General features: G+C 44.0%; 1 protein-coding gene across 6 annotated transcripts in view; it reads left to right on the forward strand.

Annotated features, from left to right (window-relative positions):
• The window catches only part of Vwa3b (von Willebrand factor A domain containing 3B), a 163,279-nt gene that overhangs the window by 125,014 nt on the left and 15,701 nt on the right, over positions 1-22,564 (forward strand). For all 6 annotated transcript variants that reach the window (XR_015046881.1, XR_015046877.1, XR_015046880.1 and 3 more), the window contains exons 20-22: positions 6,286-6,404; positions 13,409-13,459; positions 14,539-14,740. Coding sequence is in view for 2 of the 6 variants with exons in the window: in XM_085836386.1 (XP_085692512.1) it covers positions 6,286-6,404; positions 13,409-13,459; positions 14,539-14,740 (372 nt within the window). In the remaining 4 variants the exon portion in view is untranslated. The remainder of the gene's footprint in view (positions 1-6,285; positions 6,405-13,408; positions 13,460-14,538; positions 14,741-22,564) is intronic.

Below are 22,564 nucleotides of genomic sequence, written 5' to 3' on the forward strand. Positions count from 1 at the left end.
TACACCTATACCATATGTGTATGTGTATATGTGTTTATATACATATGTGTTGTATATAGGTATATATGTATATATGCCTATGTTTATCTATACATATGTATGTATATGTAGATATGTCTATGTGTACCTATAATATATCTACACACACACACACACACACACATGTATATATATGAAAAGGAATGACCAGGCCTTTTTTATACATTCATGCCCTTTGTTCTTTTCTTTAGGTCCTAACCACAGTGAAGTCACACTGTCCATACCGTATTCACGGCCGTATTTTCACTCAGGCATCCACCAACATCACAGAGCACCAGCAAATGCCTACTTTATTTTAAAGTTTGTATCTAAAATGCAATCAATGCCCCAGTAACACACCTTGCTGGGTGTGTGTGTGATCTTGTTGACACACTACTCTGCCCGTCAGTTCTGTGGCCTGGTCTTCACTGGTTCTGTGGTGCTTTTAGACACCTCCATCTGAAGAGCATACCCTTAAGATTCAGCACTTCACAGTTTGGACAGCTGCGACTTCCAGAACACTGTTGCTTCTGTATTCAGAGCTCCTGGGAGACCCACAGAGCTCTGCATTTCCATTAGACCTGTCCCATCAGAGCCTTGGCTTGGCTAGTTTAGGACTCAGTTCTCACATAGTTATTGGACACCATGGAAATTCATGATGTTGGTCTAGGTTCAACAATGAAATGTCTTCTCAGTGATACATTCTGAGATTACTCCTGATGTCATCTGGTAAATTCTTTCTGATTTATGTAAAAAATAATAGCTGTGCACACAGCTAAACCTGTTATTTTCTTCGCTTACCAGTTTATCTCAACATATTTCCATATAATAATGATCTTTGGATACAATTTAATAATACTTACTAATATAAGCTATGGAGCTGAACACATGACTCACAGAGTTTATATGCTCTTCCCAGGGGACCTGAGTTTGGGTTCCAACACCCATGTCAGATGGCCCACAGCTCCCTGCACCTCCAGCTACAGGGGATCTGATGCCCTCTTCTGGCCTCCATGGGCACTGCACACACATGCACATAGCCAACACAGACCTACAGGACTACACACGAACATTTAAAAATATCCGTGAAAAATAATACATTAAATGGTGACAACGTATTGCACTGTTCCTCCCGTTTTGGGGGACAACTTACATGGACTTCTGAGAGTGTTCATTTCCCTCTATCTTTGTGGTGCCACTAAGAAATCGCAGCACAAAATAAAGCAAATAAAACACAAAATAAAGCAAATAAAAACTTGGCCTTTTATATTACTATGTGAAGGTGGCATGGTTTCATTTCAATATTCAAATACTTTGCCATGTTTGAATTATAAATCTTTTAAAAATCCTTCTCACATTATTTGTAGTCAGGAAACTTCTCCCGCAACTGACAATATCCTCCTTCATCCCATGCATTTCTAAGAAGACAAATTTAGCAGACTCTAAGCTTCATATTTTAAATATCAAATTGCCAAAAAGATGTCTGCAGCCTCTGTTTTGGTTTTTCACGTTAGTCAATAAATGGTTACTCGGTGCATATATTATGTCAGCAAATACAATTTATGTATGTGCATGTGTATGTGTATATGTGCACGTGCACACGTATATCATGAAAGTAGGGCACACATGTGCCACACTGTGCACATAGAGGTGAGAGGACAGCCTTGTGGAGTAGAGTCTCTCTCCCTTTACGTGGGTCATGGTAAATGAAGGTCAGGTGGCCAGGCTAGTACAGAAACTGCCGTCATCCACTGAACCCCGGCAGGCAACACTCATAGAAGCAGAATAAAGTGGGCTGGAGAGATGGCTCTGCAGTTAAGAGCACTGGTTGCTCTTCCAGAAGACTTGAGGTTGATTTCCAGTACCTGTGTGCAGTCTTACAACCATCTGTAAACTCCAGTTCTAGAGGATCTGACAGGCTCTTCTGGCCTGTGAGGTACCAGGCTCACACGTGGTACACAGACATGCGTGTAGGCAAAATACCCATACACATAAAAAGAAAAAGAGTAAGAAAGAGCCACAGTTTATGGACACTTTAGTTTGCCATTACACAAAAATTATAATTAAATGCATTTGTCTATAACGGGATTGAGTGAAAACGTATGAAGAGAATGCCTCTGTTGTTCTTGGTAGAGAGTGAGGATAGGTTTTATTACTATTATCATTATCATCATCATCATTATTATTATCCATGTTGTTGTTGTAGTAATGTCATTATAAAGCTATTTTGTAGTCCTTGGTCCAAGTTATTTCCTCTAACAGTGGGGAAAACGTTATCAGCCCATTTCTATTCCACCCATGGATTCTAGAAATTTCTGCCTCTCCAGTCATTGCCTGCCTCTCTAATCTCTGTTTCTCTCTCTCGTCTTCCTCCCTCTCAGCACCCACACCCTTGTGATACAGTGCGTGCCTCTAAGGGGCGTTTATCAATACGAATGTAATGAGGTCTCTAGTTTGCTTCAGAGAACTAGAGTAGGTGATGTCTCAGGCTTCCTCTCATTACCAAACACTGTCTGGAAGAATTCCCCCCATTTGCAGGGGGCTGTGATCACATGCTTTTATTTCCTCTCAAACAGGGCTCTCGGCTTCTCCCTGACACACACACACACACACACATCCCTCCCCCCCCCCCTCCCCACCCCCCGCTTGCTGTTACTCTGAAAACCTAGGCAGCCATGACTCGGATCCCCTAAGCTCTGGAATGTCCCTTATGACACTGAATTTGACATCATAAAGAGGGGGTAGCACCTGATCTCTTAAGTAGCCACCATGTTGTAAAAACTAAGACCAAAGACTGAAGTTGTGGAGTATGCGTTTGTGTCCCCCGAATCCTGTGTGCAGAAAGGAGGGAGAGTGGCTACCCACGAGTGGGATTTGAACAGCTGCGTTCAAGTCCACAATGGATGTGCAAGGCGTGAGGTCTCGATCCACCAAACTGGGAAGTACAAGATGAGTTTCTTTTTGGTTAAGTAGGTCAACGGTCAAGACCTGACTAAGCACTTTTTACTACTGATATATCATTGAGCCCTAGCCTATAAGCTAGGAGAGACATAGATTTCTAAAGGGGTATTTTCCTGCTGGGTCATAGAAAACATAAATGTCTTTTTTGTTTTGTTTGGGTTGATATTTTTCCTTTCAAGTTTTTGTGACATTGCTCTATTTAGAGGGATGATTTTTTTTTTTTTTAATACAAATTTAGGCACTCTTCAGTTTGAAAACCCCGGGCATTTCACCTTTAACCCCCTGTTCTGTTCCTGTCCCTTTGAAAGACGAGCTCAGGAGTCACAAGCTGACTCCCTGTGGTTTCTAAGTCGCTGATGGAGCTCTAAAGCTCTTAATATTTGCACCTGTTTGTTCTCTTCCACTTTCTAAACCTATGCCTCCTTTATTTGCATGAGTCCTGATAATTTAATTTGAGAGTGAATATACATTGTTTAAAAGAATTAAACAGTAAAATCTTTAAAAAGTCTTGCCTACCTCCTGTAACTCCCAAGTTTTACTAGTACCTGTTTTTGATAGTTTTAACCACAATGTTCATGTTTTAGATACTTTTGGAGGTAGGTCTAGAACTCCACATCACTTTTTGTCTGTTTGTTTTGAGACAGGGTGTCTCTGTGTAGCCCAGCTGTCCTGGAACTCACTCTGTAGACCAAGCTGATCTCCAACTCAGTGATCCACCCGCCTTTGCCTCCCAAGTGCTGGGACTAAAGGCATGCGCCACCACTGCCTGGCCCCATGCTACCTTTATGTTTCTTTTTAATGTCTCAATACAAAAATACTAAGCCATATCTCTAGAACTATACTGTTAAAGAAAATATTCAAAATAGTGCAACCTTTATTTGGGGGACAGAAAATGGAGCATGGAAGGCTATTGCTACATCTTGACAAGGTAGTAGTAGCTGAACCTTTGAATTGGCTGCACACTCTCCCTCCTCTACTGTGTGACCTGACCCAGTGAAAGAGATCCTTCACAGCCACACCCTCTGCACAAGGTCCCGGACCCCACCCCACCCCACCCCACCCCAAGCACTCAGGCTGACCAGCTCCCAACCTTTCTTTATCACAATTGTTAACGGAGGGTGTCTTGCCATCTTTTCCTTTTTTTTCCAGTTTAAAGCTATAGATACAGCCACCATTTGTGAAGTCTCTGCATGCATAAATTCATGCACACATGTGCACTTGAGCACACACACATGCACACACACACACATACTCACACATGCACATGTACACACACAGGAATGCACACATACTCGCACAGTGCACTCATGTGTGCATGCACACACAGATGCACTCACACGTGCAATTGCACACACACAGACACACACACAGAGACGCACACAAATTAGAGCAGATGTTGCTCCTTGTATGATCCTCTCTCTTTGATCCTATTCTTTGGACATTTCTATTACGTCCCATTGAGGTTTCTAAATCTCCATCCACATAACCTTCCATCACCCATTTATCTGTGGGATTCTTTTGGGCATGTTCTGTATTGTAGGCGAAGTCTATACATTATTTCACAAGTTATTTTTTTTAAATGACTATGGCTAGTTTCGACTTTATTCAGTCTGTTAAGATTATTTCTATATTTCAGTTCCAATGTCAATTTTCTCACGATTCAAAACTGTGCAGCCATTTCTTCTTAGAATTTCAGTAAGCTTTCGTCTGTCTTTAAGCAGCCTCGTTGATACCAAACAAAAGATTCTCATCTCAGTCGGGTGCAAAGCCTCAAACAAGCACAGCTAATAAAGGGTGAAGAATAATTTCCTCCTTGCAGTAGATAAAAGCAACATAGGAGTTATTTATATGTGTTTGCACACATATGATAGCCTCTCCAGATGAAGGAACTATGGGGGTTTTCCTGGAAACTTCATACATACTCACACAGGGAAAACCTTTAGGGGTAGGTGTGTTCCTCATCCTGAGTGAGCTTAGCTTGGGGTCAATTTTCAAGAAGGAAAGTTGCCCGGCACCTTTCTGCGCATGCCTATGGTCTGGAGCACGTACTGCGCATGCCTATGGTCTGGAGCACATATTCAAAAGGTTTAAATGAGTCTTCAGGGTGTGGGTCTGGTAGAGAAAGGCTTGGCTCAGTTCTTGGTAGTGAAGCTACTTGTTAGTCAGTACCTTCTTCCAAGGGATCCTTACACAGAGCTAACCTTGGTCACTGAGCCCAGGCTGGACCCTTGGTGTACAGAGTTCTCCTAGTCTTACCTACTAGGAGCTGGGCTCTCACTGCATGCCATCACTGGACACAAAGCCAGCAACCCACAGCGTCACCCTGGTTCACTCGTTTACATTTCTCTTCAGCTTTTATAACTATTCATCTATCGTTTCTTTTGTCTCTCTTTGTACTAGTTTATTAATATATGTTGGCACAGTTTTAGAAGCTGGGGAGGGGGGCTTAACAGCAAAAACTGTTTTATCTTGATTGAAAGTAAAAGGACTACCTTATTAAAAGTAATTTCTCAAGGCTGGAGCAGTGGCTCAGTGGTTAAGAGCACATGTTGATCTTGCAAAGGACCTGAGTTCGATTCCCGGTACCCATATGATGATTCCTGACACCTATAACTTCAGTTCCAGAGGATCTAATGCCCTCTTCCATCTTCACAGGTAGCACATATGCAACTGGTGCACACGCACACACAGATGCACACACGCATGCACACACACATGCATACACACATGCACACACATGCACACATATGCACATGCACACACACACATACATACACACAAGCAAAACACATGAAAAAATGAATAAATCTAAAAAGTAATTTCTCTCATTTACAGAATGCTTGTCTATTCCTGTGGTCGGAATCATGTACTGTTTAAAACATCAATAGCATAGTTTGGTATTTACCTGCCAGACCTTTTTCTTTTTCATTTAATATTATGTATGGAGTATTAACGTGTAAAAATCTTATACTTTACTATATATTATATTATGTATATACATATATGTATATAAAATGGGGTCCTATTTATTATTGCCTATACGTATCAACTTGATAAAAGCCTCTAGAGATAGTGTTCAGTTATGACAAAGGTTTCCTGAAGCAATTTTTTTCTGTTGGTTTTGTTTTATGGTAGTGATTTTTAATATGTATAGTCATTTAAGACTTACTATATTCTACTGTTCTACACTTACAGTGAGGTTTTTAGAGTTTTCCTAGTTCTCTAATGCACCCACATACACGTACCCTGAAGGCTCCCGTGGACCTGCCGAGTGACTCTCTGCTTTCTGTTGCTGTTGCTGTGTAGGTGTTCCCTCTGGCACATGTGTGCAACAACAAAAATAAGATGGTGTTAATTAACCCCCATGGAGTCAACCTCAATATCTACAAGCAAAATGTGGAACAGGCCATCAAATCCTATGAAAAGTGAGTATGAGCCGCGGTCACGATCGACAGAGGATTCAAGAGGGCTTCTTCCCTCTGTGCTTAGCTTAGCCTGCTTCCTCTAAAAATTATAAAATGGCCCCATATCACCACCAACCTGGAAGTAAGAGCTCATGCACAGTCCCTCCTCCCTTGGTGCTGGACAATTCTTCAGGCTCCTGAGCCTGATATTTCCAATAGACTCTTAATTATGCCCTAAACTATAGAGATCTTGTGTTTCCAGGAAGTTTTCTCTGGGCACAATGGAATTGATCAGGTTGGCACCTAACGCTTTGAAAAGTAGCTAGAAAAGGCCACAGTAGTGAGACCGTGGAGACATCTCTCCCATTCAGCCATCCACAGAGGGAGAATGAGCAGGAGAGCAAACCGTGTCTGACCTGAGCTTGGGCAGATTTTGCTTTCTTGTAACATTTCTCCAAATACAAAAGGAGTATGCACACAGAGTTTACATGAATGCACAGATACAAAAATGAATATACACACACAATCTTGGAGTAATGTACAAATCACTTATGGTGACTTGCACACATGCACACACAGAAGGTGTGCCTTGACTATGTGAAAATGTAATAGCTTTTGGCAGATGAGAACTGAGTGGCCATGACCATGATAAATCTGTAGCCAGTAAAGGGGAGCCTTGGAGCCATGCCCCAAGACCACTGAGGGGTGACTCTGTAAGTGTAGTCTATTTACACGCTTCTGCATCAAGATGGTGACTAAGTTAACTACAGAGAGAATTCTACACTCAAACAGTTCCTGAGCCCATGCTGATTTGGCCCACACCTTTCTCAAGGTATAGGTGACCTGGTTGTCATCCTTGCCCATGACCTAACCACCTGCACACCGGCCTAGACTCAGTCCTTACTGTGCACACTTACGTGAACTTTGAAGGTGCTCAGCTTCTTTGGGAAACTTTTTCTAGATTCTGGAAGCTCCACAGTTGGGTTTTTGTTATCTCCACATGAGAAAGGTAAGTGCTAGAAATATAGAGGTTGGTGACATGGCAAGATGCTCACTGATCCATCCATTATAACTTAGGAGGTGGGTCTATTGTGTGCCCAAAGCCCAACTCCTGCCCACAGGGAGCCACAGTCAACCCACCCCTGGATGACTCCCTGGTCTCCTTCCCATCAGCCTCCTTCACTGCCCTCCTCAAAGGCATGCAAGTCCCTTTAATGATCTTAATAGCATCCTCAACCCAGGGTCATCCTCATCCAAAATGAAAGAGTCAGGAGAATTCCAGGTTTTCTTCTGTATCTTTGATATTTGCATAGCATAAAATGAGGTACCCTTGGGACTAGGCTGCAGTCTAAACACATCTATCTATCTATCTATCTATCTATCTATCTATCTATCTATCTATCTATCTATCTATCTATCTATTTTACTATTTGAAATGATTTCATAACAGAAACAAAGTTTCCTGGCATGGATAGGATTTCCCACTTGTCACACTGGCCTGCAATAAGGTTTCAATTTGGGTCTTGTTTTGGATTAAGGATGCTCCACCTGTACCTCCCCCTTGCCTCCCATCCCCCACCCCGCATCTTTCTGCCTTCCATCTTTATCTTGGTAGCAAAAGATACTGTTATTCTGCTGTCCCTCCTTCCTTATGGTCTCTGCTCTGAGGACTCTCCACACCTCTCTCTACCCCACTGTGGCCTTTGCCACTCTCAGCTACTTTCTAATCCACCAGCTTACAGCTGGGCTAGCCTTGTGCCCCCTTCCATCTCTTTCTTTCTTTCTTTCTTTCTTTCTTTCTTTCTTTCTTTCTTTCTTTCTTTCTTTCTTTCTTTCTTTTTTTTTTTTTTTTTGTTTTTGTTTTTCAAGACAGGGTTTCTCTGTGTAGCCCTGGCTGTCCTGGAACTCACTTTGTAAACCAGGCTGGCCTCCAACTGAGAAATCTGCCTGCCTCTGCCTCCCAAGTGCTGGGATTAAAGGCGTGCACCACCATGCCCGGCTTTCATCTCTTTCTATCAGAGGCCTGTGCATGCATTTAACTATTTGAAATCCATTCAAATCAGATACAATCCCAGTTTAGCTATTGAAATACTCAAATTGGATTTGTGTATTCAAATGCAATAAAATCCCATTCAAACTCTAATGTAGTTTGCTTGAATAATTCAGATATTTGAGTCCTGTAATTACTTGGTCTGTAAACATCTTGTACAGAGCCACAGGCTAGAGCTCAGAGGTCAGGCAGTGTTTGCACGGTTCATCCTTAGCCTCAGTGGGTGCCTACATGTAGGCAAGCATGTGACATTCATGACAGCAGATAACTTAATTAGAGAAGCCACACCATAGGGCTGTTGGGAGGTGTCTTAGTCAGGATTTGTATTCCTGCACAAACATCATGACCAAGAAGCAAGTTGGGAAGGAAAGGGTTTATTCAGCTTACACTTCCACATTGCTGTTGATCACCAAAGGAAGTCAGGACAGGAACTCACACCGGGCCAGAAGCAGGAGCTGATTCAGAGGCCATGGAGGGATGTTACTTATTGGCTTGCTTCCCCTGGCTTGCTCAGCTTGCTGTCTTATAGAACCCAGGACTACCAGCCCAGGGATGGCACCACCCACTATGGGCCCTCCTACCCTTGATCACTTATTGAGAAAATGCCTTACAGCTGGATCTCAAGGAGGTATTTCCTCAAGAGAGGCTCCTTTCTCTGCGATAACTCCAGTTTGTGTCAAGTTGACACAGAAAACCAGCCAGCAGAAGAGGATTGTACAAATCACAAGATGCATTCCTTGTGGATCTGTCTCCCATCCTAAATCTGTTGATCCTAAAATAACGATGAATTTGTGCCCACAGTGGTCCCTTGGCTCATCCTGCCATGATGACCTTTACCTGAGGGTTTCAGAAAGGAAGGAGAGCCCTGTTCCCAGGCAGAACAACACTCCCTTGAGAAGAAGATGAAAAACACAGACTTAGTGATTTGTCCCCACAAGTAACTCTCAAAAAAGCTTTTGCTAACCCTAGGGAAATTTTGTTGCTACAAGTTGAACAAAAACTCCTAAAAATTCCAAACCTCAGATGCTCCAAATTTTTTGAGTGCCCATACGATGGCACATGTGGTAAATGCTGCTTCTGATCTCCTGTGAAAGACCTCAGTTAGAAGGTTGGCGCACGCACTAATAATTGTACATAAACTTACTTCTGGGCTGTGTGTATAGGTAGGTTAAAAAAAAGATAAATTTTGTGTTTGGACTTGTGTTCATCCATAAGATCTCATTATGCTACATGTAGATATATTTCAAAATCTAAAATCCCAAGCATTTATGGGCCCAAAAGTTTTGGATAAGAGATATTCAACTTGTACTGAAAGACAAATGAAAGATTCACAATGTGAGGACTCCCTCACATTCTGACTCAGGGGAGGCAACACCCCAAATCACTCACAAGAAACAGTCTTGATCCAAACTGCAAGAGGACTTTTATTCCAGGCGCACTCTGGGGCCCACAGTCGTACACCAAGCAGGGTTAGAGGACCGTGGGGGCCCCTGAGTAGCTGGGAGAGGAGGTATTTAAAGGAATAAAACACAACTCAAGGGGGTGGGGAGGGTGTTGTTAGATAATACCAGTTAAGAGTCACAAGGAAGTGGAAGTCAAAAGGAATAATACCTGGTAATTGTGTGGTTATTTCTCAAGACAGTTTCTATGAGCCTCTAACAATAGCACATTTGCATAGCGAATTCAGGAGCTATCAGGGTGACTTTTCTTTTGAACAAACACTCCCTGAACCCAGGAAGCAGATGGATGAAGGAATGTCGCTATTCCGTTTTATGATTAGCATGTCTTAGAGCATTGAGTCACAAAGGTCACATTCTCAAGCCTGGACCTAAAGGCCTAGGTTTGGTTTTTTTTTTTTTTTTGTTTTTTGTTTTGTTTTTTGTTTTTATGTTACACTTTTTCAGTACTTTCAGTGATAATTTTTTTTTTACATTAATAACATCCACTCTAGTTTGATGTTTAATATTTAAGTTTATTCATTTAATTGATGTTGGCTTTTTTTTACCTTGGTGTTTAAGTTATTTAATATTAGTTTAGCAGTATTAATAGTAAGAATATTATATAGAATAAAAACTCCTGGGCTTTTGCATGCAATATGCGGAAGAATTTTGCTTGTATAAATGTCAGTTCCATTTTTTTTTAAATTTTATCGGTGTGCAGCTTTCTCACCATGTGTAAATGATAAGCAATGGCCTGCACTGCACCGTCAGTATCACAGCTCTGTCGTGTTTTCCCCCAAAGTAAGCCAATGTCACTTTGAAAATAAAAGGTATCATACCTCCATACGCCCATTCAAACCAGGGGTGACTAAGCAAATGGACGCTCACAAGATGATATAAAAGGAGCTATTTTGGACACAGTGTCCGTGGGTGAGTGTCCTTCTGTCCCAGTATTTCAAGAGTCTAGGCTTTGTGTATCAGAACATAAGCTTGGCTGTTTCTAAGGCTGTTTGAATTCAGAGCCAGTATTTTTCTTGCGGCTTATTTTGATTGCCAAAGTCAAGATCACAGCCCTAAAACCCATAGGAGGTCTCAGTTCTAGTCTGGCTCTGGGGCTGTGCTTGGGACTCCATTTAAGGTCATCACTTTGCTGCTGATCACTGGTCACACTTGCGATGTGCCAATAGTTACACATTGCTTTGTTGACAAGTCCTTTCTTGCTATAGCAAGCCAGTGGATGTGAACCTACAGCCAGAATTAAGGGGCTGGACCAGCTAGAAAAAAAGATTTCAAGTGCAATACCTTCCTGGCACCCCACATACTCCTGGTGGCTTTGCCACAACCACTCCACCAACTCACTAAAGCACTAAAATTTTAATAATACCATGGACAAGAGGGGACACAGATGTTGTGGATATGTACCCCCGGGAAATATTTCCTAAAGGAAATAAAATTCTATCCATGCTATCTAACTGGACCCACAATACCAGTGGGCTCTCTGTGTTTCTGGGCTCAAGCATCTTCTGATCCACCAAGGGGAGAGGAACGCTGGGTATTTGTGGCACTTTCTGCTTTCTGCTTGCTTCGTCCTCTCAATGGCACAGAAAGGTGCTGTTAGCCTTGTTTTATCCCTGAAAAGCAGAGCTTCAAAGAATTCTGTTGAACAGGATCATACAGCAGCTGTGGGCAGGTGGGGGGTGGTGGAGGGCAGGGCAGGGGGAGGAGAGAGGAGGGCAGGAGCAGGGGGGAGGGGAGGGGAGAGAAATGGAGGAGAGGGGAGGGGAAGGGAAAGGGGGCTGGGTGCTGAGTTTGACTCCAGATCTGTGTTGCACTAAATCTCTTTTCTGACCAACCCCCTCCCCCATCCACCCACCCACCCAGTTTCCATGCTACAGTGAGTTTGCTTTCAAGTGTAGATAGACAAGAGCATTGAACATATTTTAAGAAAATCACAGACAACCATATAGTCTTAGAAGCCCTAATCATTGTTACATGAACCAAGTGACTAAACCTAGTTTCCTGATGGAACCCAAAGAGTCAAACTTTCAAGTAAGACCAAAGCACTGGCTGGCCTAGTTCCCTCTTCCTGACTCTTTATGTTTGAGATGTATTTATTTTATGTGTATGGGTATTTTGCCTGAATATATATGTGTGTGCATGCCTGGTGCCCTTGGAAGTAAGGAGGAGGCGTCAGATTCTGTGAGCCATCATGTGGATGCTGGGAACTGAACCCAGGTCCTCTGCGGAAGCAATAAGTTCTCTTAACGGCCGAGCTGTCTCTCCAGCCCCCACTCTTCCTAATGTTTTTGCCATCACTTACAGAATCTTTGCTGATGTCAGATACAATACATATGCTATGCACAGACCAGCTCAGAGTTCTCAGAACTACACCAGGGAAGAGACTCTCTTATCATCCTGAGTCGACCTAGCCCAAAGTCTCAGGAATGAGAGAAGCTGAGGTCTGGGTCCGAGTACCACGGCTCTTCTCCCAAACACATCATCCCGTCTTGGCTCCCCAGCCCCTCCAGGGCAGAATAGCACCTCTAAGTGTATTCTCTGCGTGCTGTGCTGATACAGCATGACCTCAATGGTCACAAGAGCCAGTCCTGTGGAAGGTGACATTCCCTACTCCACGTGTCTTAGAGCCAGTGTTTCGTCCCGACGGTCCACAAAGCCCTAGGCGATGATTGGATGCTTGAGGTGCTTCTGCGGCTGTCCGTCTTTGTGTTGCCATCCAGAAAATAGGATGGATGACTTAAAACTTGAATCCTGATTAGAGGCTTATAGCCTGGACTCACTTTGCTCTCAGTATCCAGGCAGAAGAGTATCTGCAGAAGCCAAGCTAAGAGGGGTAAATCTGTATGGCCCCAAAATTACTTTTTAAATATGACCTTGTATTATACTTGTTATGTGTGCGTGTGTGCGCACATGTACTGTAACACGGTGCCTATGTGGGAGATGACTTGAGGGAGTCGGTTCCTATTTTCCACAGGGAAATCAAATTCAGCAGCAAGATGTTTTCCTGCTATACCATCTTGCTAGCCAATGAGAAACTTCCTAATGCAGAGATGAAAAGGACCAGCTTGCTTACAACATTTTCTTGATGGCAGCAAAGACTTCTTAGTGATGGACAGAACTCTCAGCCAGCCACAGGCCTCCTCAGAGTTCCTTAGGAGGGAGATGTGCCTATGTGACCTCTAAGTCATTGGTTCTTAACCTGTGGGTCACAACCCTTTTAGGGGGGTCACAAATCAGACATTTACATTACTATCAAAACAGTAGCAAAATTACAGTTACAAAATAGCAACAAAATAATTTTACTTGGGGGTCACCACAACATGAGGAACTGTATGGAATGTCACACATTAGGAAGGTTGGGCATAACTGTTTAAGTGGATGTCAGTGGTATGGTCCGGTTAAGGTTAGCAGCTGGCTTGGGATTCCTGTGCAACCCCCTCAGAGCCTGAAGTCAACGTTTTTACTTAAAACAACTGTATTGTTCTTAAATTATTGTTGCTGCATTTTCACCCCCACAGATGCTTAAATAAAATTGTCTGGCAAGCTCTGTCTGAAGAGGAAAAAGAGAAGTAAGTTATTCCATTTCCATCTCGGTTCTGAAATACTGATGACATTTACATGCCCAAACCCGACTATTCCAGAGCGTGTGGCCCGGTGGTACTGAGAGTGTGTAACACCCCTAACCACTCATCACCCCAGAAAGAGTCTGCTACTTACCCATGACACAGCTGTTCCCCGTGGCTGTCTTCTCCAGCTTCCTGCTGAGTCCAGTCTGTCTGCCTTCTGTTTCCACGACTGCCTGCTCTCGATACATCATGTGACAGGAAGCACATGACAAGTAGCACTTCTGAGTCTGTCTTCTATTCCTTCCTGAGAAAACTGAATACTTTCAAAGCTCATGCAAATCGTGGCATGAATCCACACATATACATGTGTGTGTGCTGTCCAGAGGTTCTGTTCTACACACCTCTGATGACCTTCCCACTGATAGGTCTGTTCCACACACCACTGATGGGCCTTCCGGTCATTACTTCTTTCTTCGACTATTACCCATAATACTGCTGTGCTCATTTGCATGGGCGTTCCCATATGCCCATTCTTTTATTTCTCAGGCATGTACAGTAGTGAGGAGTGAGCTCACCACATAGGCAGTTTTTGAGAAGGCTCCAGGCCCACTGCCTCCAGCCACATCAGCACTGTATGAGGATTCCTATCTCTGTGTCTTCAAAAGCAACAAAAACGCCATACATGATGATATGTCACTTAACTCCAGATATATGTGCTGATAATGGGTCCTTAGGCAGTTTGCTCCCCTCCCCATGTGAATGGCTACACACTAGCTGATGCTATTGAGGGACCTCCATCATACAACAACACTGTATTGACTAAAATGGCTTTGCACAGTGCTCAGGCTTGTTTTCCAGCCATTCCAAGGACAGCTTCTAATTATAACTATTCTGGAAAAGTGAGAGCTCCAGAGGCTGGAGAGGTAGACCTGAAGGTACGACTGGCACCGACGCCAGCACCGTCTTCTGTCACCTAACATCTGTGATTGGTTACATTGTTCTTGTTTGTTTACTTGCTTGCTTTTTTTCCTTCTTAGGCTTATTTTGTTCTCGTTTTGACAGTCCCTTTCTTCCTTCCTCAGGTTGGATGCAATCAAGCCCATACAGTACTTGGAAAACAAGGATGTCTTGAACAGGGCTCTGGAGCGGCTGAATTGGCCCATTTCATTGAAAGAGCTCTCGGTGCTGGAAAATGAAATCTTGGTTGGGAAAATGTACATCCAGCAAGCCCTGGAGCTCCAGGAGGCTTCCAGGAAGAACTATCAGAGCAGGGCACTGCAGGAGGTGGGTCCCCGAGTTCCCCAGGCCCCTTACCGGTGGCCATCTCCCACCTGGACCTCTTCTCTCTCCTACCCACCCACCACTTACTGGTTTCTAAGAGAGTTAAAGGAAATGCCATTTGACTTTAACATCCTGTTTTTAGAATAAGGAATCTTTCCATTGAAAAACAAAACCCGAACAGGAGTCCCAGGAGATGCCTGGACTCTGATTCAAGGCTCGGATCTCACTATTTTATTTTTAGTTGGTCTCCGCTAGTTTTTCACATTTCTTCCAACTTTCTTTTCTTTATTATTTACTTAAAACAAGAGTATTAAAGCGGTGGGTTGTTAAACAGAGAGGACATTCATGTTTTCAGTACTGAAAACCCCCCAAACCAGCTCATAGCCTCGCTGCCTCTGCCTCGTTAGTACCATTTGGAACGCTTCCCAGTGATCTTTTTTTTCCTCCTTAAACACATCTTTTTTACCCCCACAAGTCAGAAGGTCTTTAATCGTCTTATACTCTGCCTTGAACTTAGCATCATTTCATACAATTTCTGTGGGTTTTGCTCTCTCTTCAGAAGACATCACTGGTGGATAGATACATAACGTATTTAACTCTCCCCCCTCCCCCACCCCGACATATTTAACTCTTTACTGGACGATTTCCTTTTGGATAGTTTCTATTGTTTTGTTTTGTTTTTCAGTTTTAGCCTTTTCCTCGTGCTTTTGTGACTCCCACGGTGCATCAGGTGAAGTATTTTGTTAGAATGCTGTCTTAGGAGTGGCCTTTGAGGACCACAGTGTGAACACTGGTACTATTAAGTAGCTGTTACTAGTCTACAGCACTCCTTTTTGGCTGTGTGTAGGTACTTGTAGATGAGGGGTTGTCCTTCCAAAATCATCCTAAGGTCTAAATAGTTTCCAGGTAGCCATCAAACAAAAGTCTGAGAGACATTCTGAGACAACTGGCTTTCAGAATTTCTGTCAGTTAGTTTCAGCATCTGTCAAATGAGGCGAGTTTGCCTGGTTTTAACTCCACAGCATCATATATATATGTGTGTGTGTATATATATATATGTATATGTGTAAGTTCTTGTGAGATTGTTTTAATTCCATTTTTATCAATGCCAACTAATCTGACCTTATGACTAGTCCACTAGTAGGGCCAAGATCCTGGTAAAAAAAAAAACTTTGTTGGAAGCAAAGCTCAAGAAAGCAAAGGCCAGGTTCCAGTCCTTTTAAGAACCTACTGTGAAAGAAATATCCATCATCCACGCAAGTCACTTCAACCTCTTCATACGTATGCATAGTCTCATTTTAAATTCTCTTAGCAAAGGGCAATGACTTGGAACAATGGCTAGAAGTTAGAGAAGAATACGCTTTCAACTCCTAAGACCCCAGAGTTTACTGATGTGTAGCAGTAACAACGGTCCTTCCCATGGGATCTGTGAGGAATGGCCACGTGTGTTCCGAAGGCCGTGGTCACACTGCTTGGTCCACGATCGAGTTGGAAACCCAAGGCTTTTCCATGCTCTGTGCTGAAGCCAGTTACCACTCTCTGTAGCTATCCCTTTGGCTCTTGAACTTGTGACAGCATCATGGTTTTCCTGAAGGTAACATAAGGAGATGGGCTATAACACTGTGTACAGAGAGCCTGGGCTTGTTTTCACCCCCAGGCTTCCATCGACAGTCCCTGGCTCGCTGCAGAGGAGATATAAGATGTTAACCATTATGCTTCCCAGTCTGGTAAGCATCCTGCAGATTCTGTGCTCCAGCGTCAAATGATTTTCCCTGCGATCCATAATCCACCAGCTTTCTGACATCCCCAGAGGTAGATGCTTGGCTCACTGACCACGAAAGGAAAGAAGAAACCTTAAGACTAAAATTCCTGAAACCTCACATTACCAGAACCACTATGTTATCAGGATCACACATTGTAAACTCTATACCCTCCAAGGTTGAGCTGTTAGGGGCCTCAGAAATTTTTCTCTGACTTTCCATAGGCTCCATGGGAACCCAGTCTAGGAAAGAAAGCTCAGATGTACTGTTTTCAGCATCTCCCTAAGAAACACAGGCTTTTCCCACAGCAAAGCCTCCAGAATCCACAACTAGAAAGATCCAAGGCACTCTTTATCCCCATGGCCTTGACCACCTTGGATGATCTGGAGGCATGAAATCTCTTTCCAGTTGTGGGAACCTGTCATCGGCAGCCCTGACAAAGCCTTGGGGATATGCCCACACAGCTGGCTGCATGTGTGTGCTTCTCACGGGCATGGCAAATGAGGAATCTGGAGTCCGTGGACTTTACATGAACGATGGCTTTGGATTTGGTGTGCTGCTTTATGAAAGGCTTTGCAGACAGGGGAGAGGTGTGAGTGAGGTTAGGTACGGTGCAACTGAGAGAGCGTGTGACTCTGAGGACCTGGGGCTAGGTTGTGACTTGGGCACTATGCATAAGAGGAATGCTAGGTAGGGAGACCTGGAAGAAAAACTTCTTTGAACTGTATAAAGTGAAGTCCAGTATAGCTGAACCAGTTGTCATTCATGCATGATAGCCCATTTTGTCTGTGGTTTTTAGATTCCCTCTTGTAGAGAGTAAGAAAGATCACTTAGCCCTGCTAATGAGCCTTTCTCGTGCCACCGTGAAAACATCAGCCTGTTCTGCTGACATCCGGATGGTGGGAAGCCCATCCTCTAGCACTATGAGTATTCTCTGAGAGTGTAAGGCCTCCTCATGTGAAGATGGGGGAGTCGCAAGTCATGGCTATGCACTGACAACACTGTCATCGGAGAAAGAGCAACAGGTGCAAACCAGCCACCTTATCCCCAGACAGCAGTGCCTTAATGCGAGCTAAATTCTGCAACATGGATAGGTGTGAAGGCCTCAGTGAGCCAAATTCTCAGACGGACTGGCAGGTGGAAAGGAAGGTGAGAGGAGAGGAAAGAGGAAACTCAGCCACCACCGCAATGCACCACAGCAGCTAGAGTTCTCAGCATAGGGCGCTGCCAAGGAACTCCAGTCACATCAGGGGACATCAAAGGAAGGAGGAAGCCGTACAAATGCATGCACGCGCACACACACTCAAACACCCCACAAATAACACTGACCAAAAGCAATTCTCTGACTGGTGGGTACCTTGTTCCAGCATGAGCTCCAGTGATCCCCCAAGGTGGAAGAAGCCACACCCACGTTGTTCCTTTAAGCTTAAAGGCGTCCCTCCTCACTGGAGGGTTCTCACTGGATGAGAACCCAGCACTCTCTGGCTTCCAAGGTGCTCTTTGTGCCTAGGCACAGATGCTGCCCATGCACCAAAAGCAGGTTTGGGGGTGGTTGTTGCCCATTGGAGGGGGAGAACTGAGTATGGAGAACTTACTGGCACAGCCCAGACAGGATGCAATCCCATTTAGCCAGTCCACAGAGAGAAACATTAATAAATGGGCTATAGCGGCAGGAAGGTAGTCAAGAGTCAGTCACCAGGAACCACTGGGACATACAGCAGCAGCAGCAGCAGCAAGGGGTGGTGGAAGATGGAAACCAAGAGCAAGGAAGGGCAAAAACCCAATGCTCTGATTTTTCCCTCTGTCCTCAGCCAGTGCCTTCTATGACCAGCTGTTCCAGAACCTGTGAGGAAAACAGGGTCTAGTCCTTGGTGGGGAGCAGCATCTGGCTGTACAGAGCAGGCCCCTCAGAGAAGAAAGACAGAGAATGGATTTGGGGCTGAGTGAGTAGAGGCAGTTCCCAGAGGTGTAAATGTCTTTAGGACTTTTCCTAAAGACACAGAGTTTATTTGTACACCATAATGTCATGTGAGAAACGTGTATTAGACAGGAAACTGGTGTTGGTGGCTACGTGCCAGGCAGTGAGATCGAAGGGGCACCAATAACACCCACATGACAGATCCCCAGGCATCAATGACTTTCAGCATTGAATATCTCAGACATTTTGTTTTGTTTTGTTTTGTTTTGTTTTTTCTTTTCATGATAGCCTTTGATGTTGCTAAGAACACTGGGCTGGGAGCTCTGGGCTGGGAGCATTGGGCTTGGAGGCCTTGCCTTCAGTGACTAAGTTAAGTCTCCTTCCGAGCCCAGAGCTTCCCCCGGCATCTGGGAAGGGTTGAGGGGCCATCTGCTTTAGCTTCCATCCCTGTAACATCTCCCTAAGCATCATAATAGCTATTCACAAAGTGAAGACCTTGGATGTCTTTAGGGTTGGAAGAAGGCCCTAGGAACCTGCAAGAGGGGAGATGAGGGCAGCTCACACTAGCTCTGTCCTATTCACCAAGCCCCCGAATGGAGTTGAATTATTATTCACAAAGACAGTTTGCAAATCTTCCGTTTTCATAATTGGGCACCCTAGAGAGAAGGGTGAAAGCACACTGGCCCTCCATGCGTTATCCTAATTACAGCAGTCACAGACCTCCTTGACCAAAGGACAAAGCAGGCACTGCTAAGCAAACTGGGCAGCCACTGGAGTGATTTCAGGGTCCTGGAGGTAGAGTTTAGTGATTCCAAAGAACAAGAACAGTTAGTGAGAGTTCTTACTATAACCACTGAAATGGAGACTAGTAGTGGTTAAGTTGTAGGCTATCCACATGCTATTACTGAAGGGGAAAGTTAGAAGCATCAAACCTTGTGTACCTTTACTGTTTCTAGCAGCCTAATCCCAAGAACATGGACAGGAAAGAGGCAATGACATGGTAGGAGGGTGGCATCTTTTGGGACCTCAGCATACATCACCTTGTGATTGGATCTAAAGAAAATATCAATGTATTCTCTGGATTTCGTAGTCAAGGCTGTAACATGTGCCCAGTGGTCGCTGGTTTGCCACCCTTCTTGGGGGCCTATGCTTAGAAGTATGTCTAATCGTATGGATTTCTTTGGAGAAGCTAGCATTTGTATTCTGAACATGCACCCGGACAAGGTCAGGCAAGAATGAGATGGGCTAGGTGTTCTTCAGTGTGGACCATGCAGCATCTCTAAAGAGGCAGCAGCTTCTAGAACAAAGTCATGAGCATTCTGCCTGAAGCAACAGCTTGTCTAACAGCCCTGATGATCTGTCCTTCCATTCTGGGAGGCTCGTGTTCTGCTTGCATGGCACAAAGCGTCTTCGGCACAGGCTCTTTCATGGGCTTCACCTTGATGACTCAGCTTTATCTGTAAGTCTAGTCTTACAGACCTCCTGGGGTACAGAGGTACCACTAAGGAAGCCCCAGGAGTGACTGCCCTTCCATAAAAGCACACGCTGTGGAGTAGACAGGAAGAATTCTTGACAATGGCAAGAGCAGTTGGAAACTTAAGCAGGAAATGGGAGTCACTAGTATTCCTGTGTTAGTCGGGTTACCCAGACTGAGTAGAAGAGAATGATCCTTTGAACAGGGTAGGTAGAAAGCGTGTGGGTTTCCTAGCAAGACTGAGAGATGCTACTCATTCACACAGCTAAGTCGGCAGCATTTGGAAACCTATTGTCTATCTCCTGGCGCTGACTCATCCCCCTGAGACCATTTTCAGATTCCAGACGGCCATTCTGAACCTCCTACAAGGGCTGGGGATGTTTTTGTTGTTTTATGACTACAACCCCAGGAGTTAAGTAGCATCCACCATCGATGCTACCAATTCATCCAATGCATCCAGTGATGTTGGGCCATTCTCCTTGATAGAGTGATTGAATCAGAGAATGTATAGCTTCCAAAGAAGCTTGTAAGTCTTTGCATGGTTATCAAGATCCCATTTAGCTTAGTGAGAGAGTCCTATTGATCAGCCATAGAGTAAATGTACTATTTTAGGAAGTATCAAATTATTATAGTATCAAATCAATATCTTTCATTTCACTCCTGATAACAGCTCATCATCCCCTTCTCCTGCTTGCATTTTGTGATTTTTTTTTTTATTTCCTGGGCTGAAGTCTGTGTTTCTGGATGCATCAGACTTTTCTTGACTTCCTGACTCCACACGGTGGTCACCTTTGCGCCAGGGCTTTGTCTTTTGCTTGCAACTCCAGCGTCTAAAAGCTGTCTTTAAATCACTGTGTTAGTGGGGTAATGCTTCCAAAGTTTCATTGCAATTCTTTTAAACCCACAAAGTAGCATCTGCATTGTTATAATTATATTGTCCAGTGCCATGATAAACCATAGGTTAGGAGCATGTGGGCCCCTTTGAAAGTCTTATAGTCAGAAAACTAAAAATTGCTAATAGGACCAAGAGAAAATGATTTCTTTAACCTTTGTGTCTTGCTATGTAAAGTTGTGCTACAAGTTTGTCTGTATTTAAATCGTTACTTTTATATGCATTAGACTTATGTGCATGATTTTATGTGTTTATTTTATTTTATATGCATAGACGTATGTATTTTCAGGATTCCTGTGTCCTTATCCTCCACCCCCTAAGACTTCCTGCTGGTCTGACCATACACATCTGTCCCCTGGAGATTTCTCCTGTTCTCTTGGAGTGAATCTGCATCCTAGATTCTCTGTGTTGTTCTTTCTTGCTTCATGCCCTCATTTTGCTGGAATACATTTCCAAGTAGCTTCCTATAGCAAGATGTACTGGAGGGGAACATTTCTACTTAAGGAGGTGATTTTTCTGTTCAATCTGCCCTTTGATTTGGTCAGTAGTTTTCTAGGACTTAGAATTCCAACTTGGAATTTTCTTCCAGAACTTTGAAAGCCTGGTCCATTCTAGTAGGCTGATTTCCCAGGCAGGCAGAGTGAGGACTAAGGATAATCCAGGCATAACCCACGTGTTTCGTTTCGTGCAGGCCGGGCCACTGTGTTTCTATATAAACCCTGTGTTTTCACACTTATCCATCAGAGACGCTAACTGTGAATTGAATTCTCTGTTGAAGGCACAGTCTCCTTACAGTTCTAGTTCTAGGTTGATAGCAGTTTGGGCCACAATTCTTTTTTTGTTGTTGTTTTGTTTTGTTTTTGTTTTTGTTTTTCAAGACAGGGTTTCTCTGTATAGCCCTGGCTGTCCTGAAACTCACTTTGTAGACCAGGCTGGCCTCGAACTCAGAAATCCACCTGCCTCTGCCTCCCAAGTGCTGGGATTAAAGGCATGCGCCACCACCGCCCAGCTGGGCCACAATTCTTAAGTAGTCTGCTGTCTGGCTGTGAAGCCATCTAGAATCTTAACAAGTCTAGTTGTAGGTATAATCTTTTTAAAAAAGGTTCCCTTTTCTTCAACTAGGTACCCAATTTTCTTTCACTCCAAACCATAGCTAGCTAGTAGCTAGCTAGCTAGCTAGCTAGCTAGATAGATAGATAGATGCCAAAGTGAACCCTTATGCAAAGGGTGACCTCCCAGAGGGTACAGGGACTCCACAAAAAGACTGAGTGTCAACTAACCTGGATCTTTAGGGGCTCCCAGAGATGGACTCAACAATCAAAGAGCATACATGGGCTGGGCATAGGCCCCCTGCACATATGTAGCAGATGTGCAGCTTGGTCCTCATGTGGGTCCCTCAACAAACTGGAGTGGGGCTTGTTCCTGACTCTATTGCCTGCTGTGGATCCTGTTTGCCTAACTGGGCTGCCTGGGCTGGCCTCAGAAGGAGGACATGTACCTAGTCCTGCAGTGACTTGATGTGCCAGGGTGGGTTGGTACTCAGGGGAGCCTCCTCCCTTATCAGAGAAGAAAGAGAAGGGCAAGAGGAGGGGAGGTGTGGGGCTTGGAGTAGAGGAGGGGCCTGGGATGGAGATGTAAAATAAATGAATGAATGCATGCATGAATGAATGAATGAATGAATGAATGAATAGGAAAAGAGAATAAAGTTATATGAAAATGCTGGAGGAAGAGGAAGAGGAGGAGGAGGAGGAGGAGAAGACTAACTTAGAACAGAGGTGCCCCA

The sequence above is a fragment of the Mus caroli genome, unplaced genomic scaffold (genome assembly GCF_978045245.1).
Source record: "Mus caroli unplaced genomic scaffold, Mus_caroli_1 scaffold_1, whole genome shotgun sequence".
In the NCBI taxonomy this organism is placed as follows: domain Eukaryota; kingdom Metazoa; phylum Chordata; class Mammalia; order Rodentia; family Muridae; genus Mus; species Mus caroli.